We start from the raw sequence: 18,517 nt of genomic DNA, 5'->3' as shown, positions 1-18,517 counted from the left end.
CTTCAGTCCTAACACACAGCCTTGCTTCCTCCTGCAAAACCTATTTATTTATTGCTGAAAACAAAGCAAACAAACAACAGTAGTCCAATCCAGTCTAACCAAACTCATTCAGACATTTTTGGGACTCATTCAAATATAGATTATTGGGACACATTCAAACATGTAGTTCTGCTCAGAAATCATAAAGCAGCATGAGTTTTCCCATTTCTAAGAGACTGTTCGCCATCATCTCTCTCACACTCTCTCTCGCTCTTTCTAGGAGTCTCAGATCTCTCGTCAGAGGAGGACCGTGGTTCCCTCAGTGCCCCAGAATGCAGAAAGGGACGCCAAGAGGCTGTTTGCCAAAGAGGTACTCATTCAGTCTACACTAGTACACAACAAATACATGCCTATAGACTTGACAAGGATATTTCGTAACCTGAAGTTAGATCACCTTTCTGTCACTATGTGCGAACACTATTTACCTGCTTCCCTGGTGGTGAACTCTAATGTTGACCTGTTGGGCAGTGCATCAAGACGTACAACATGGACTGGCACGTCATAAACTACAAATATGAAGCCTACTCTGGTGATTTCCGCATGCTCCCAAGGTAAGTCTCTTTTTAATAGAAAGCCATCAATAGAAACATGCTTCCAAGGTGCTGTATATCAGGAATAGAAAGAAGCCACTGATAGAAAGAAACCGCATAGGACTGACCACGGGGAAGACAGGAAGTAAGAAGTAGATGTGTTGATGATATACCGTAGACTAGCTTTTGATACATTGAAGATAAAGGAGTTACTGTGAATTTGACAGTAGCTTACAGGCAGCTTGGTGGCAAGTGAAATTCTGTATTTCATATTGCAGTATACCTACTGTTATATAAATACGGTATCAAAGCAAGTACTGTATAATGACACACAGTACAATACTGTAAAGTTGACTGTATTATGTTGTAAAAACGTAAATGCTACTATAATCGGAATGGATGAACTTTGTAGAGGGGAGTATTTTACTGTAATTACATGGGATTGGTGCAAGCAGGTTTACAGCACATTACAGCATTGAAACTGCCACAACTCAAAAACCACATGGAAACTGGAGGTCTTTTTACATCACTGAATAGAGGTCAACCTGCAGAAGACCGTTAGCTACACTTTGGAATGTTGCACTTTGATACGGGGTCACCAAAACAGAAAGAAATGCAAGCTGTTTTGTCAATCTGTCACGGATGTCGTAGGAAGAAGCGGACCAAAGTGCAGCGTGTGTGTCGTTCCACATTTTATTTACACTGTGAAACTATGCAATACATAAACATAAACTAAAGACCAAAACATACACCACTCAAAAACAAATCTCCCACAAACCCAGGTGGGGGAAAAAAACCTACTTAAGTATGAACTCCAATTAGAGACAACGAGGACCAGCTGCCTCTAATTGGAGATCATCCCAAACAAAACCCAACATAGAAATAGAAAACTAGAACCTGACAACATAGAAATAGAAAACATAGAATATAACAAAGAACTACAAATCCCGAATGCCCACCCAAATCACACCCTGACCTAACCAAAATGGAGAAACAAAACGTCTCTCTCAGGTCAGGGCGTGACACAATCACTAAACAGTTATCACATTGAAATCAATTGCGCGAGAGGGGGGAGATGAGGTTGCACGTCCTTTTAAAACTAACACAGCTCAAAAACCACACGGAATCTGGGAATAATGTGTACGTCACTAGTTAGAGGACAATTTTGTACATTTCGAAGTGTTGCATTTTGAGTAGTAAGTGGTCCGCCAACATGGTAATTGTAATGCAACACTTTTTTTGATAATGGGGGGCAAACGATTGGGGTGTAGTGCTGTTTAAACTAACACTATTCAAAGGCCACATGGAAACTTGGAATAACCTATACATGGTTGGCTAGATGATATCTCGTAAAAGGCTTCTATCTTTATTTTGGATGTTGATTTTGGGAGGCTGCCATCATGGAATAGGGAACAAACAACTTTTTCTGCTAGTTAACTTCAAAAGTGACAACGGTTGGCTGCTATTTAAATGATAGTGTATTGTTGTGTGGCCAGCAACTTTTATAGTGACACCACCCCAAATTATCAGTGCCATTTGAGAAAGAACGCAGCTATGCATTTTCTAAGTCCTGCGACCCCAGTGCATATGACAAAATCAACGGTACAAAACCAAGGATATTGATCTGTTTTAAGCAATTGATCTTGTCATCGTGTTGACTATAAAAGTTTATACTAACATCACCAATCTGAGGTCAAAAGGATGTGTGATTTCCCCACAATTCGATGTGGTCATGGAAAGTAGTGTAATATACATGAATTAGATATGGCAAAATAATTCAATGTCTTTAATTTAGGATGATAGTAAATGCAGCAAACTCGACAACAACAAAAAATGTCTCACTTGTTTAACTATTTAGATAAAAAATGTTTTTCCTAAGCACAATTTAACCAGGTGCTCTAGACTTGAGCGTCCATATGGTCTGTGCAGCAGGCTGAACGTTTGACATTCCTAATTTTAAATTGATGGGCCAATATAACCACAAAGGAGTTAAGTTGGCACAGCATTCTCACTCATGAGTACAACAAATATAGCCTCTCACAAGGCCCTGCCTCAAAATATGTTAATGAGACAGAAACGATACCATGCACCCACTACGGTCAAAAAGATTTTGGTGCACCAAAATATGATACGGTACTGTATTCTGTGGGATGGAACTACAGTACCATTCGAAAAACAGCAATTCTTTCCCCGCCCACAACATTTTCCCACAATGCACCATAATTTACAGTATGCTGCAGTAAAATGTTGAAAATACAAAAAATGCTGTTGATCCATTGAGGATATAGACTCACTGTTGGTCCGCTGAGGATATAGACTCGCTGTTGGTCCGCTGAGGATATAGACTCGCTGTTGGTCCGCTGAGGATATAGACTCGCTGTTGGTCCGCTGAGGATATAGACTCGCTGTTGGTCCGCTGAGGATATAGACTCGCTGTTGGTCCGCTGAGGATATAGACTCGCTGTTGGTCCGCTGAGATTATAGACTCGCTGTTGGTCCGCTGAGGATATAGACTCGCTGTTGGTCCGCTGAGGATATAGACTCGCTTTTGATACTGTACAAAGACACAATATGGAAATGACCAGAAGCTAGATACAGTAGGAAAGAGTTGATGTATTGAGTGTGTATTCCTGGGTTTCTGACAACACAATCACGCTTTCTCACACATCTCACTTGTGTTTTGACAGTAAAGGCCTGAAGACAGACAAGCTTCCAGCTCACGTGTTTGAGATCGATGAAGACGCTAAAGATGAGGTGAGTGGGACTTGATCTCTCGCTCTGTGTGTGTATGTGTGTGAGAGAGAGAAACATTGATTATCAGATGTTGAGTGGTCTAGTATTGACCTAAGGTCTTCTGTGTGGTCAGTTCACTCACGCCTTCTGGCCTTGTTGTCTTGGTGGTGGTCCTGTTTGAAATGCCCGTTTTGACATAATGGAGCCAAGGGTTGGTTGATAAAGAGAAGGCCTTTGATAGTCAACTCATCCATTTGATACTGTATTGGCTATACCCCCCCCCCCCCCCCAAAGCATTTAAGAAAATATGCCTACGTGAATACAGTACATCAAATAACAGCAATTCAATACAGACACCATAGCTTACATCCAGACAACCCTAACCCCCCCACTGTGCCACTACGATGTGGGTTTGTGGAGAGAAAGATCATGCAGCTGTGCCCAGTAGTAAGGTCTATAAGCATGGCCTGGTCCCAGAGAGAGAGAGGGTGGTGTAGAGATGGAGGGCGGTAGAGAGAGCGACTGAGATGGAGGGCGGTAGAGAGAGCGACTGAGATGGAGTGCGGTAGAGAGAGAGACTGAGATGGAGGGCGGTGTAGAGAGAGAGACTGAGATGGAGGGCGGTGTAGAGAGAGAGACTGAGATGGAGGGTGGTAGAGAGAGAGACTGAGATGGAGGGCGGTGTAGAGAGAGAGACTGAGATGGAGGGTGGTGTAGAGAGACCGAGAGATGGAGGGCGGTAGAGAGAGAGACTGAGAGATGAAGGGCGGTAGAGAGAGAGACTGAGAGATGGAGAGTGGTGTAGAGAGACCGAGAGATGGAGGGTGGTGTAGAGAGACCGAGAGATGGAGGGTGGTGTAGAGAGACCGAGAGATGGAGGGTGGTGTAGAGAGACCGAGAGATGGAGGGTGGTGTAGAGAGACCGAGAGATGGAGGGTGGTGTAGAGAGACCGAGAGATGGAGGGTGGTGTAGAGAGACCGAGAGATGGAGGGTGGTGTAGAGAGACCGAGAGATGGAGGGTGGTGTAGAGAGACCGAGAGATGGAGGGTGGTGTAGAGAGACCGAGAGATGGAGGGTGGTGTAGAGAGACCGAGAGATGGAGGGTGGTGTAGAGAGACCGAGAGATGGAGGGTGGTGTAGAGAGACCGAGAGATGGAGGGTGGTGTAGAGAGACCGAGAGATGGAGGGTGGTGTAGAGAGAGAGACCGAGAGATGGAGGGTGGTGTAGAGAGAGAGACCGAGAGATGGAGGGTGGTGTAGAGAGAGAGACCGAGAGATGGAGGGTGGTGTAGAGGGAGAGACCGAGAGATGGAGGGTGGTGTAGAGGGAGAGACCGAGAGATGGAGGGTGGTGTAGAGGGAGAGACCGAGAGATGGAGGGTGGTGTAGAGGGAGAGACCGAGAGATGGAGGGTGGTGTAGAGGGAGAGACCGAGAGATGGAGGGTGGTGGAGAGACCGAGAGATGGAGGGTGGTGGAGAGACCGAGAGATGGAGGGTGGTGGAGAGACCGAGAGATGGAGGGTGGTGTAGAGAGAAAGACCGAGAGATGGAGGGTGGTGTAGAGAGAGAGACCGAGAGATGGAGGGTGGTAGAGAGAGAAGGGGGAGGAGGGAAAGAGAGAGGAGAGCAATGACCATAAGAATGAATCAATGATAATGCAATCTGGGAGATTGGTGAGCAGGAGGGGGGGGTCTCAGAGGGGGGGTGGGAGTGATGAGGGAGGAGAGAACCCAGCCAATTGGATTACAGGACGGAGCTGGAGCGAGGCATATGTACGATCGGACGAGCACAGAGGACAGAGTACCACTTCAATGTGATTTGAGCTAGGACACGCAGGCACACACACCTGTTAACTGAGCTGTGTGTGTGTGATAGATATGGGATTTCTCTGTATGAATTTCTCTGTATTTCCCAGCAGAAGTAATTGAATTAGGTTATTTATTTGCCCAGTCATAGTCAGAATGTCCTTTGTTGTGACTATGTCCATTGAGTTGCCATGTCCTCCTCCTCGTGATGGATATTAGTGTTGTGATGAACAGTCCCATGGATATTCTCTCTGCAGATGAGATGAGTGGTTGAACTGTGATGGTGGGGGTTAAATGGTTGGGGTTTAATGGGTTAAATGACTCCCACCTGTTCATGGGAAGCCATATCTTTCTGTATGAATTGGGTGAACATTGTGTGTGTCTATTTGACTGACTGACACAGGTACGTTTGTTTGTGAATATGTGGTTATTATTTCTGTGTGCGTTGTGCGTCTGTGTGTTTGCATATATGTGTGTGTGTGTGTTAGCCTATAGATATATCCACGCTCATCATCAATATTAACCCTTCCTGTGTGTGCCAGGACTCGTCCTCTCTGTGCTCTCAGAGAGGGGGTATCATGAAGCAGGGCTGGCTGCAGAAAGCCAACATCAACAGCAGCCTGTCTGTCTCCTTGAGGGTGAGTCAGAACAGCTCACCCATCAGCCTTGTCTACTGCCTATAGACGGGTTGGCTGACAACATCAGGAAAATGATGCACGACGTGGCCAGAAAGCGGGCGTTAGGATTCTGAACGGTCAGATAGCTAGCAACAATAACAAGAAGCTGCTGTGTGGGGAATCATAGGTGGCTCCTTTCAGCTTGTTGTATCTTGTTATTGATACCATGTCTTGTTTTGAGGTGTTTTGATGGATGTCATGTCTATGCTATATACACAACACTTCCTCAACACAACAGATTTACTAGGATAGATCATCCCAACTACAAACTACTTCCTCATCACTGTGGATTGTACACAACTGGCGACCAACTGCGGTGCTGTGCAGGCTCTTCTTGAGCTAATACAAAAATATATCTCTACGCAATGTCACAACTATAGATTTAATAACCAGCCTCCTCTACCTCTGTACACACGCATCGTTCAGCACCAGACACCTGCCTATACAGCAGATGTATCCTACAGTATGAGAGAGGATAAAGATGGCATTACTATTGGATTGATTTTTGAATTGAACCTCTCTACCTCTGTCCCTCAGGTGTTTAAGAGGAGGTATTTCTACCTGTCCCAGCTGCCGGACGGCTCCTACATCCTCAACTCCTACAAGGATGAGAAGAAGTGCAAGGACAACAAAGGGTCCATCTACTTGGACTCCTGTATAGATGTCATTCAGGTTATTATCCCATCTGGACATTACCAATACCATGAAGTGTATCTGCTGTTCTGTGTTTTTATGTTGTTACTTGCTCCTAATGTTATTGGAATAGATAGTTTGAAAATGTTATTGTAGAAGTACACCCTGACTCAGGGCTTTATACAGATGTGGGATCTTAATTTGAGCCAGTTTGCTACAGCAGGAAAATAATCCTGCAGCGACAGCAAATGTGAATTATTATGTGGATTATAATTAATGGACATTTTTGTAGGGGTTGATCCATTTTATTCATGAGGGTAAATCAAGTCTGAATTGTAAAACTCAAATACAGTACAAGTTTGCATTTCCTGCTTTGCAGGAACATTCTCAGCAACAAATGAGTGGTCAAATTAAGATCCTACATCTGTAAATTGACCATTTGCTTAAAGAGGCACACCATGTGCTCTGGGCTTTGTGTAGACCGACACGTCTAGATATACTGTCTTGCCTGTCCTAGACGCTAGACTTCCTTTCTTCCTGCCAGCCATAAAAGGACGTCTGTGATAGTCAAATGTATTATCTATGCTAATACAATGAATAGGTAATCTCTGGTCTCTAAAGAGGCAAAGACGACAGCAGCACACTCAGAATCAGGCTTTGTGAACTATTGAACTCTGTATTACGGCTGTTAAATTAGTGGAGGAATGCCAACACTAGGTGGAGGAATGCCAACACTACACAACAATAGTTGCTGAGAAAGAGAGATGAAATATTTAGCTATTTTTAATGCTGGAACAACACTGGAAAAATGCTGGCTCAGGAAAGCTACGGTATGTATAACTCATAACTGGAAGGAATTCTGTTCGTTTTGTGTTTCAACATCCCAATAAAAGGGGACTCCTTTGGGATCGGAAAACCACCACTGTGACCACATGAACAAGTCAGTTTTCAGCTCTCGCAACACTCATGAAAGTTAGGTCAGGATCCCTATCCTCCACCTTTGCCATTCTTCAAGAACTGATTGGATTTTTTGAACTGCATTCCAGTCGCCAGGCAGAAAAAAATGGGTGCTTGCATTTTTTTCTCCTAATAAATGAGAGAAACTTCTGAGTGTTGGCACTGTGTGGTACAGTAGACTGGAGAGGCTGCCATGAAGCTTTCCATTGGTTAAAGTATTTAGGAGCTATAGTGAGTGTGTTTAGATGACTTTGTTTAGATGACTACAACCAAACGTCAATATTTTCACCCCAGTGCCCTAAGATACGTCGTAACGGCTTTGAGCTAAAGATGCAGGAGCGCTTCAGCCACTTCCTGGCTGCGGACAGTGAGGCGGAGATGGAGGAGTGGGTGATCACCCTGAAACAGGCCCTGCAGAGCAGCACCGAGGGAGGAGACCGAAAGAACGGAGGAGACAGCCTAGACAGAGTGTGTGAGGAGGGAGGGGACTGGACTGGACACACACACACATATACTTATAATACACACACACTCTGATATACATACAGTGTATGCTGTATTCTTCTACTCCTACACACTTGCATTACAAACAGACATGTTATTTAGCTACTCCACTCCTGCCATTAATCTCATAGCAAAGTTTCGCCTGTCTTTCAACGCTGTAATCTCTAGGAGATTCAAATCCTTGCCACTGACCTGTAAACACACTGAAAAACCTTAACAGTCAATTACAGGATGATACACAGTTGGTACCAGAACGCAGCACTGTTTCACTTGTTTTCTCCAGTAATTTGATCTGAGTCATTCAGTTCCCCTTTCACAATTCTTTGGAATTGTTTGTTGACATAGAAGGAATTTATTGTGAACAATTGAACTCTGTGTATTACGGCTGTTACATTAGTGGAGGAATGCCAACACTAGGCAGCTGTGTGTGTAGAAGTGCGTTGGAGGAATATATTTTCCAATAAGGAAATTGTCCTTTTGAAAACAATATGTTATTTTTGCCCCTGAGATGCAGAAAGATTTGGAAGGGTTGTACAGTAGAAAGCTGTGGGAGTCAGCCTGGCTATTCTCCAGTTTCCCCTGCAACATAGTGAAGGGAGTTAGAAAGACAACAGAGTTAGTAAGAAAAGTTGCATTTAAAAGGAAATGCCTCCCCTCCCTCAGATAATTAGGACATCGCTCAACTTGGAAGAGTGGAACATAAAGTACATTCATCCATGGTTTTTGTGCAGTTGCGGGATAGCCAAGTACATAACTCTAGGAGTATCAGATATCACAGAATTTCCACTAATATCAGATGTCATTATACTCATCCGAATCATACAGTAGGCTATATGGTAAGTACTCCTTTCGACTGACACCTCTCTCACCCAATCAGATGAGGACAGCAGCAGCCAGGGGAAGGGAGAGAGCCTATTGGAGAGTCTGGGGAGGAGCCTACACCCTGAACTCATAAAGGTCAGTGTTATCAGAGTAGAGATGTGCTGTAAAGCTATGCTTATAGCTGCTTGCATAAAAAAAATGATCAGTATGCATGTATCCTTTTTGCCCTATTTTTGTACTAAGCACCAGGGCCCGTATTCACAAAGGGCTGATCTAGGATCAGGTTTTGCCATATAAGAAGGGGGGCATGATCCAAGATCGGCACTCCTACTCTGAGAAGCTTGATGAATGCGGGCCCTGATAAATGATAAATAAGCAATGGTTGGCACTCCACTAAGACATAGCCTCCAGTGCTAACAGATTCAGTCTGGTGTGTATTGGTAGTGTGTTTTAGTCTGACTTGCTCTCTTCACCTCTGGTTTCATTAGTGGCTGTGCTTTATTGTAGTAGTAGTGAATATGTATTACCCCTCATCTACTACACACAAGGAAGTGATCCTAGCCCGGTACATGGTGGAAAAGGTTTTATAGGGTTATTCAGACACCGAGCACACAGATGTAGGATCTTTAATTTGAGTTAGTTTGCTACAGCAGGAAAGCAAACTACTATCCTACAGCAACAGGAAATGTGAATTATAATTAATGGACATTTTTGTAGGGGTTGATACATTTTTTCATAAGGGAAAATCAAGTCTGAAATGTCAAAGTGGAAATGACAAACTTCAGAAGCCTTTTTAAACCTCAAATACACTACACGTTTTAAATGTCCTGCAAAAGATCAAATTAAGGTCCTACATCTGTATCCTCTTGGACAAAAAAGAAAAGCCCTCTTAAATAGTTGTATTCAAATACTGTATGTGTAAGCAGTAATATAAGCAGTAATCATTATTGATATGGCATGTGTACTAGATAATTCATTCTCTAGTCAGTTAGAGAAAAACAATAGCTCCACCTGACATATAGGCTATATTATGCCTAGTCATTTATGTGACGCTCACTGAGCTTTGATACCATTACACTATCAGGGAACAAAAGTTTACAAGCTCCCTTTATCTGTAGCAGGTCCCTAATGTAGACTATATCCTGTAACCCTGGACATAACAACCGTACAGTATCTTTATCCCATAGAGACCCCACTGGTTTAATGTATCTATAAACACAGAGCAGCACATGGAGTACAAAGAGGGCTGTAATCTCTGTGTGATAAGGCTTTTAACTGGCTCCTCTGAGATGTCCCAGCTCTCCTCTTTATAGAAGACCAGGTTATCTCTACTGTCTGTCTGGAGCTGGATGATGTGAGGAGGAGAGGAAAGGAGAGAGGGATTTAGGACAAGAGAGGGGGATGGTGGAGTTTTCTGTTGAACTCCGTTGTGACCTGAAGCTGTTATTTGTCTGTTCTTTCTTTTTTCTGTCTCTCTGCAGTATGCTAGGGAAACAGACCAGCTCAATAAACTCAACAGGAATGAAGGGAGACTAAAGCTGTTCTCTCTGGACCCTGAAACACAGGTTAGTACGGTCTGTTTTTTACTCTATTCATTTCCAATAGGACTGGCGCCGATAGATAGGGCAGCCGTGCTTCTGGCCCCTAGGCAACTTTTTTATGTGTTGTTTCTTACATTATTAGCCCAGAACATTTTTTGTGTTATTACATACAGCCGGGAAGAACTTTTGGATATCAGAGCCGCGGTAACTCGCCAACATTACGACAAGGAATACGGCTTTCCTGAATCGGTTCCTTTGTTCATACCCCACAGGGCAATTTAACTGATTCCAGAGATGGATCCAAAACACCACTGGCAGAGAAGAGATATTCAGAGTGTACTTCTAGTCCGACTCAGGAGGCGCACAACACCCACCACTTCCGATTCTATTCCCTTCCTATAGGCAGAAACTCAAACACAAAGTACCCATGCTAAGGACTATTCAACGCTGGTCTGACCAATTGGACTCCACGCTTCAAGACTGTTTTGATCACCCGTACTGGGATATGTTACGGGTAGCCTCCGAGAATAACATAGACAAATACACTGATACGGTGACTGAGTTTATCAGGAAGTGTATAGGAAATCTTGTACCCACTGTGCCTATTAAAACCTACCCTAACCAGAAACCGTGGATAGATGGCAGCATTTGCACAAAACTGAAAGCGCGAACCACCGCATTTAACCATGGCAAGGTGACTGGGAATATGGACGAATACAAACAGTGTAGTTATTCCCTCCGCAAGGCAATCAAAGAAGCGAAATATCGCCCGCTTTGAGGACAACACAGTCCCACGACGCGGCCCGCTACCAAGGACTGTGGGCTCTCCTTCTCTGTGACCGACGTGAGTAAGACATTTAAGCGCGTTAACCCTTGCAAGGCTGCCGGCCCAGACGGCATCCCTAGCCGCGTCCTCAGAGCATGCGCAGACCAGCTGGCTGGAGTGTTTATGGACATACTGTATTCAATCTCTCCCTATTCCAGTCTGCTGTCCCCACATGCTTCATGATGGCCACCATTGTTCCTGTACCCAAGAAAGCAAAGGTAACTGAACTAAATGACTATCACTCCGTAGCACTCACTTCTGTCATCATGAAGTGATTTGAGAGGCTAGTCAAGGATCATATCACCTCTACCTTACATGACACCCTAGACCCACTTCAATTTTCTTAACGTCCCAATAGATCCACAGACTATGCAATCACCATCACACTGCCCTATCCCATCTGGACAAGAGGAATACCTATGTAAGAATGATGTTCATTGACTACAGCTCAGCATTCAACACCATAGTACCCTCCAAGCTGATCATTAATAAGCTTGAGGCCCTGGGTCTGAACCCCGCCCTGTGCAACTGAGTCATGGACTTCCTGACGGGCTGCCCCCAGGTGGTGAAGGTAGGAAACAACACCTCTACTTCGCTGATCCTCAACACTGGGGCCCCACAAGGGTGTGTGCACAGCCCCCTCCTTTACTCCCTGTTCACCCATGTGTGGAAAAGCACGCCTTCAACTCAATCATCAAGTTTGCAGACGACGCAACAGTAGTAGGACTAATTACCAACAATGACGAGACAACCTACAGGGAGGAGGTGAGGGCCCTGGGAGTGCAGTGCCAGGAAAATAACCTCTCACTCAACGTCAACAAAACAAAGGAGCTGATCGTGGACTTCTGGAAACAGCAGAGGGAGCACCCCCCCATCCACATCGACGGGACTGCAGTGGAGAAGGTGGAAAGCTTCAAGTTCCTCGGCATACACATCACTGACAAATTGAAATGGTCCACCCACATAGACAGTGTGGTGAAGAAGGCTTCAATTTCCCAGAGGCTGAATAAATTTGGCTCGGCACCTAAAACCATCACAAACATTTACTAATGCTCAATTTAGAGCATCCTGTTGGGCTGTATCACCCCCTGGTACGGCAACTGCAGCGCTCGCAACCCGAAGGGCACTCCAGAGGGTGGTGCCGTCTGCCCAACGCATCACTGGGGGCAAACTACCTGCCCTCCAGGACACCTACAGCACCCGTCGTCACAGGAAGGCCAAAAAGATCAAGGACAACAATCACCTGAGCCACGGCCTGTTCACCCTGCTATCATCTAGAAGGTGAGGTCAGTACAGGTGCATCAAAACTGGAACCGAGAGACTGAAAAACAGCTTCGATCTCAAGGCCATCAGACTGTGAAATAGCAATCACTAGCACCTTAGAGGCTGCTGCCTATATACATAGACTTGAAATCACTGGCCACTTTAATAATGGAACACTAGTCACTTTAATAATGTTTACATATTTTGCATTACTCATCTCATGTATATACTGTATTCTATTCTACTGTATCTTAGTCTATGCCGCTCTGACATTGCTTGCCCAAATATTTATATGTTCTTAATTCCATTCCTTTACTTATGATTGTGTGTATTGTTGTGAAATTGTTAGATATTACTGCACTGTTGGAGCTAGAAACACAAACATTTCACTACCCATAATAATATCTGCTAAACACGTATGTGACCAATAAAATTTGACTTGATTGAATGTTTGAGTCTATTAAAGCAGACCTATAGAATGATGAGTATAGATGTGTATACCCGTAGATTAACAATATGGCATGTCTGTCTGGGCAGTCCCAGGGCCCTGCTGGCTTCACTGGCATCAAGTGAACGTCTCAATTAGAGAATGTCTGTGTACGTACATTGGATGTGTTTCCATGACGATGGATGCCAGAAGCTAACCAACATTCCCTCCTTGATCTTTCTTCCTGACCTCCCTCTCCTCCTTCCCCTCCACATCCTCCTCTCCTCTCTCTCCTCCCGCCTCTCCACTCCTCTCCACTTCTTCCTCCCCTCTCCCCTCCCCTCCAGAGGTTGGACTTCTCGGGTATGGAGCCCGACGTGAAGCCGTTTGAGGAGCGTTTCGGCCGACGCATCGCCGTCAGCTGCCATGACCTCACCTTCAGCCTGCAGGGCTGTGTCAATGAGAGGGAGGACGGGGTTCTCACCAATATAAGGTCACAGACACACACCCTTCTGCTCCAGCGTAGGTCACCGCTACAGCTCGACACTCCGCCTGAGAGAGGGACATTTGTGTGCTACATGAATTATGCATAACAGAGAACAACAGATACAAAATTAACATCAGGCTTTTCGTGTTTCATGCTGTATATTCATCTTATGTTGATATCATTATTTAATATAAAAAGTATTATCCTAAAATGGTACATATTTTAATGTAAATACTTGTAAATGTAAATACAAATTACACTACAGAGACCTATGTCATGATTCCCATTCACATTTCCTGATGTTATGAGTGTGAGATGAATGCAGTGCCTCTTTGTCGTCAGCCAGCAGTATAGAGAGCACACTAGTGAGTACTCCCTCTCTCCCTCCTCCAGAGTGGATTATCGTAGACATGAAACACAGTGATGAATGTTGGGGATGTTGGCTGACTGACATTTGCGTGGTTAGGAAAGAGTTCTACTCTCCTCCTCCCGTCTTAAACTCACATTTAGATTGGCTTAATGGTTCCTGGAAGGAATGGCCATCATTCAATATGCTTATATCTACATAAGTGCACATACACTCATAGGCACATGTTCTTTGTTTTTACCTCGTAAATACACACAGACACGCTCTCCCACACACACACACTCTCTCCCTTTCCCGTCTATCTCTGTTATCCAGGTGGAGCCGTTCTTCATCAGCCTGGCTCTGTTTGATGTGTCTAAGAGCTGTAAGATCTCCTCTGACTTCCATGTGGACCTCAACCCCCCCTGTGTACGAGAGATGCTGACTGACACCTCTCAACTGTCCCCTACATCAGAGGGAGGAGGAGGGGTGAATGGAGGAGTGAACAGTGATGCAGGGAATGGGAATGGTCTACCCATTCTGCAGAGGGTGTCTGAGTCTCTGCTGCGTTTCCCTACTCAGGTAGGACCATAGTGACCTTACCTGCCCTATACCCTGTGTGTTGGCTTGTATTGTTTTGTGTTGAGATTTGTTTACACACACACACACACACACACACACACACACACACACACACACATATATGAGTAAGCTAAATCATGCTTGTGTTTCTGTAGAAATTATGCTGGGATCACAGAATCCCAAGATTAGAAACTTAGTCTGTCTCTCCCTTATTTGATATAAATACTTTAAGGTGAAATTCTTCTTTAGTGAAACTGCCACGACCGTTTAGGATATTACAACAACAAAGAAGTTACTGCAAACAACAAACACTATTTTTTTCCCCCTTTGACATCATTACAGGCTTGATAGAACAACAGAATATATGCTGCAATTAGTTTTCACCACGCTGCCGGAGGCTCCTCTCCTCCGTTTCTCCTCCCTTTCAACAACAAGACAAACAATAACTGTTACATAGATGCAGGTGGTCAGGAAGCAGGCGCAGTTAGTGAGTTTAATAACAACGAACATGGAGCGATACAAAACAAGAGAAGCGTCTGACATAGAAACATTAACAATACTACCTGATGACTGATAACAAAAGAGTGCTATACAAAGGGTAAAAAATCAAGGGAGTAATGATTTTTTTCCCCCCCGTCAGTCTCACTCAGGTGTCATGTTAAAAACTGCAAACATTTCTCGCCACCGTGCAGGAAATAAACTGTAAAACTGCTCATTTTCTTCTCCGCCACATGGCAAAAGGAGTAGAATTACATGACATGAACACTAAAACTGCTGACTGAAAACGAGACGGCCCGGCATCCGTGCGTTTGAGTCCGTTTCTACGTGATGAAACTTTCTTGCTCCTTTCTGAAACAAGGGAGAGGCTAGTCGAGTGGATTTGGTTCAGTCAGTCATCTTAGTGAACCCTTCCCAGCTAGCTAGTTTACTGCTTGTGGCTAGAAACTTGAGTGAGGAAAAAGTTGTGACTTGCGAGTGTTCAGAATCATATATTTTTTTCAGTAATTGTTTCTATTTGTTTTACTAAAGTATAACGTTAGAGGTTAATGCCGTAGTGAAGGACACTGTGTTGTTGTGTTGTCGGCTTGCAGCACAAACTCTATCTGTTGAGTAGTGTAGACTGTATCACGGTGACATCCAGATGGTTACTTCCAATATTACAAGGTATTTATCGTGTAGACTGCTATCCTACTCAACATAAAATCAAGTGGGATGGAACAAATTGGCGATGGTGACCCCGGACCAGGCCCAAATCCCTTACATATGACGAAGGAAGAGGTGGCGTCATAGAGGCCGGCGTGCGGGATACCTGACAAGACTACGTTGGCGAGTGGACAGACCGCCTCTACCCTCTGTTCTATTGGCAAACGTGTAATCACTGGAGAATAAGCTGGACGAGCTCTGTTTGAGACTATCCTATCAAAGGGACATGAAGAACTGTACTATACTACGCTTCTCAGAGTCATGGCTGAACAAGGACATGGGTAAAATACAGTTAGCTGGGTTTCCTGTGCATCGGCAGGACAGAACTGTAGCGTCCGGTAAACTCTGTTGGGGGGGGGTGGTCTCTGTTAACAACAGCTGGTGCGCAATTTCTAATATTAAGGAATGTCTCTGGGTTCTGCTCGTTTAAGTTAGGATACCTCATGATAAGCTGTAGACCATGCTATTTACCAAAACAGTGTTCAGGTCATAACACACACACACACACTCCTGCTGGGCCCATTAACAGGATTACCCAACAGCATTACTGACGGTGCCCAGCAGTAAATCACAGTACACAATCAGACTTCTACAGTTCTGAACCTCCCACCCCTAGACTTGAAACATAACAGCAAGAACATAGGCACGGGAGAGTGGAACACGGCTGCAGAATACCCTGTGAAATGGAAATAATGGAAAATAACTGTGGATAACATCTAGACCCAGAACAGAATGAAGAACAGAGCATCAAACAGAATAGAATCAATCAAGACGATGGTCATTCTCACTCTCATTGGTCAAACAATGCATGCTGATGACACAAAAAATGGAACTTGATTAAGCTCTTGCCCAGTGTGTGTGTGCGTGCGTGGACCTAGCAAAGTCTAGCAGGACACAGTGAAATAGATGGCCTACTTCTGTGATTACTGTCTGATTATAGACAAGGAGGCCAGCAGATCACAGTGTAATTGAGGTGCTGTGTGGGTGAAGTCCAAGGTAGAGGTCGACCGATTAATCGGAATGGCCGATTAATTAGGTAATCGGTGTTTTGGCCTGCCGATTTTAATATAACACCCAGAACAAACATACACAGACAACTTCTGCCACGTCCTGACCAAAATACTACACAACTACACCCTCTGCTGGTCAGGACGTGACAGGGGGTTAACTGCCTTGTTCAGGGGGGATTCGGGGATTAGTTTTTGCAACCTTCCGGTTACTAATCCAATCCAACGCACGAGGAGCCTGCAAGGCAGGCTGACTACCTGTTACGCGAGGGCAGCAAGAAGCCAAGGTAAGTTGCTAGCTAGCATTAAACTTATAAAAAACTATCAATCTTAACATAATCACTAGTTAACTACACATGGTTGATGATATTACTAGTTTATCCTACGTGTCCTGCGTTGCATATAATCGATGCGATGCCTGTTAATTTATCATTGAATCATAGCCTATTTCGCCAAACGGGTGTTGATTTAACAAGTGCATTTGCGAAAAAAGCACTGTCGTTGCACCAATGTACCTAACCATAAACATCAATGCCTTTCTTTAAAATCAATACACAAGTATATATTTTTAAACCTGCATATTTAGTTAATATTGCCTGCAAACATGAAATTGTGTCACATCTCTAGAGTTCATTGCACGCAGAGTCAGGGTATATGCAACAGTTTGGGCCGCCTGGCTCGTTGCGAACTAATTTGCCAGAATTTTACGTAATTATGACATAACATTGACATAACATTGACATAACATAACTCGTAAGCATTCATTCAGACAGCACTTTCGTGCGTTTTTTGCCAGCAGCTCTTCGCTGTGTTTCAAGGTGTTTATGACTTCAAACCGGGTGGGTATAATTTGTGGAACGTTCCAACAGGAATCTATTCCAAAAACGTCGTAAATAACAAGGTTGCCAAAAAACAACGCATACAAAGTTGTATAGCGGCAGAATAAAATACCGGGTAGTGAGTGGTCTATTTCATAGCGTTTTTCACTCATCACGTTTATTCCGAAAAATGTCTGTCCTCACTCTGGTTGCCTATAGACAAACATTAAGAATAAGCTACGTGGTGAGTTGATGCCTATTCGGCAGCTAGTTAGCTAGGTTTGTATGCGTTGCTACTTTGTATGCGTTGTTGGTTGGCAACCTTTAACTTTACGTTTTTTGGAACAGATTATACCCACCCCTTCAAGCCTGTCAACTCCCAAGATTAGGCTGGTGTAACCGATGTGAAATGGCTAGCTAGTTAGCGGGGTGCGCGCTAATAGCGTTTCAAACGTCACTCGCTCTGAGACTTGGAGTAGTAGTTCCCCTTGCTCTGCATGGGTATCGCTGCTTCAAGGGTGGCTGTTGTCGATGTGTTCCTGGTTCAAGCCCAGGTACGAGCGAGGAGAGGGACGGAAGCTATACTGTTACACTGGCAATACTAAAGTGCCTATAAGAACATCCAATAGTCAAAGGTATATGAAATACAAATTGTATAGAGAGAAATAGTCCTATAATTCCTATTATAACTACAACCTAAAACTTACCTGGGAATATTGAAGACTCATGTTAAAAGGAACCACCAGCTTTCATATGTTCCCATGTTCTGAGCAAGGAACTTAAACCTTAGCTTTTTTAAATGGCACATATTGCACTTTTACTTTCTTCTCCAACACTTTGTTTTGCATTATTTAAACCAAATTGAACATGTTTCATTATTTATTTGAGGCTAAATTGATTTTATTGATGTATTATATTAAGTCAAAATAAGTGTTCATTCAGTATTGTTGTAATTATCATTATTATAAATAAATACATTAAAAAAGGAAAAAAAACGGCCGATTAATCGGCATCGGGTTTTTGGCACCCCAATAATCGGTATCGGTATCGGTATTGAAAAAGCATAATCGGTCGACCTCTAGTCCAAGGACAGCCTCCTTCAGCCCTCAACTCTCTCTACTGCATCGGTCAGTAGCAGCAGCACAACGGTAGTCAAGGTGTGGTACTGATACAGGTACTGATACTGGCAGGCTCCCCTTAGTCAGGTCCCTTATTAATGTCCCATCTCTCTGGTACTGGCATTGACAGACTTACTTCAGTCAACTGTAGATATATTTATATTGTGAATAAAGTGTCATTTTAAGGGTATCGCCCAT

General features: G+C 44.0%; 1 protein-coding gene across 1 annotated transcript in view; it reads left to right on the top strand.

The window, feature by feature from the left end:
- LOC123728738 (dedicator of cytokinesis protein 11-like) overlaps window positions 1–18,517 on the top strand; it is a 137,592-nt gene that overhangs the window by 13,064 nt on the left and 106,011 nt on the right. The window contains 10 exon segments of the mRNA XM_045701398.1: window positions 260–349; window positions 508–590; window positions 3,257–3,323; window positions 5,651–5,746; window positions 6,323–6,457; window positions 7,670–7,843; window positions 8,762–8,836; window positions 10,183–10,266; window positions 13,106–13,246; window positions 13,928–14,173. Coding sequence (XP_045557354.1) covers window positions 260–349; window positions 508–590; window positions 3,257–3,323; window positions 5,651–5,746; window positions 6,323–6,457; window positions 7,670–7,843; window positions 8,762–8,836; window positions 10,183–10,266; window positions 13,106–13,246; window positions 13,928–14,173 — 1,191 coding nt within the window.

This window comes from Salmo salar, chromosome ssa18 (assembly GCF_905237065.1).
Source record: "Salmo salar chromosome ssa18, Ssal_v3.1, whole genome shotgun sequence".
NCBI lineage: Eukaryota > Metazoa > Chordata > Actinopteri > Salmoniformes > Salmonidae > Salmo > Salmo salar.
Note: the sequence above shows the minus strand (reverse complement) of the source record. Positions and strands in the feature narration are given on the sequence as shown.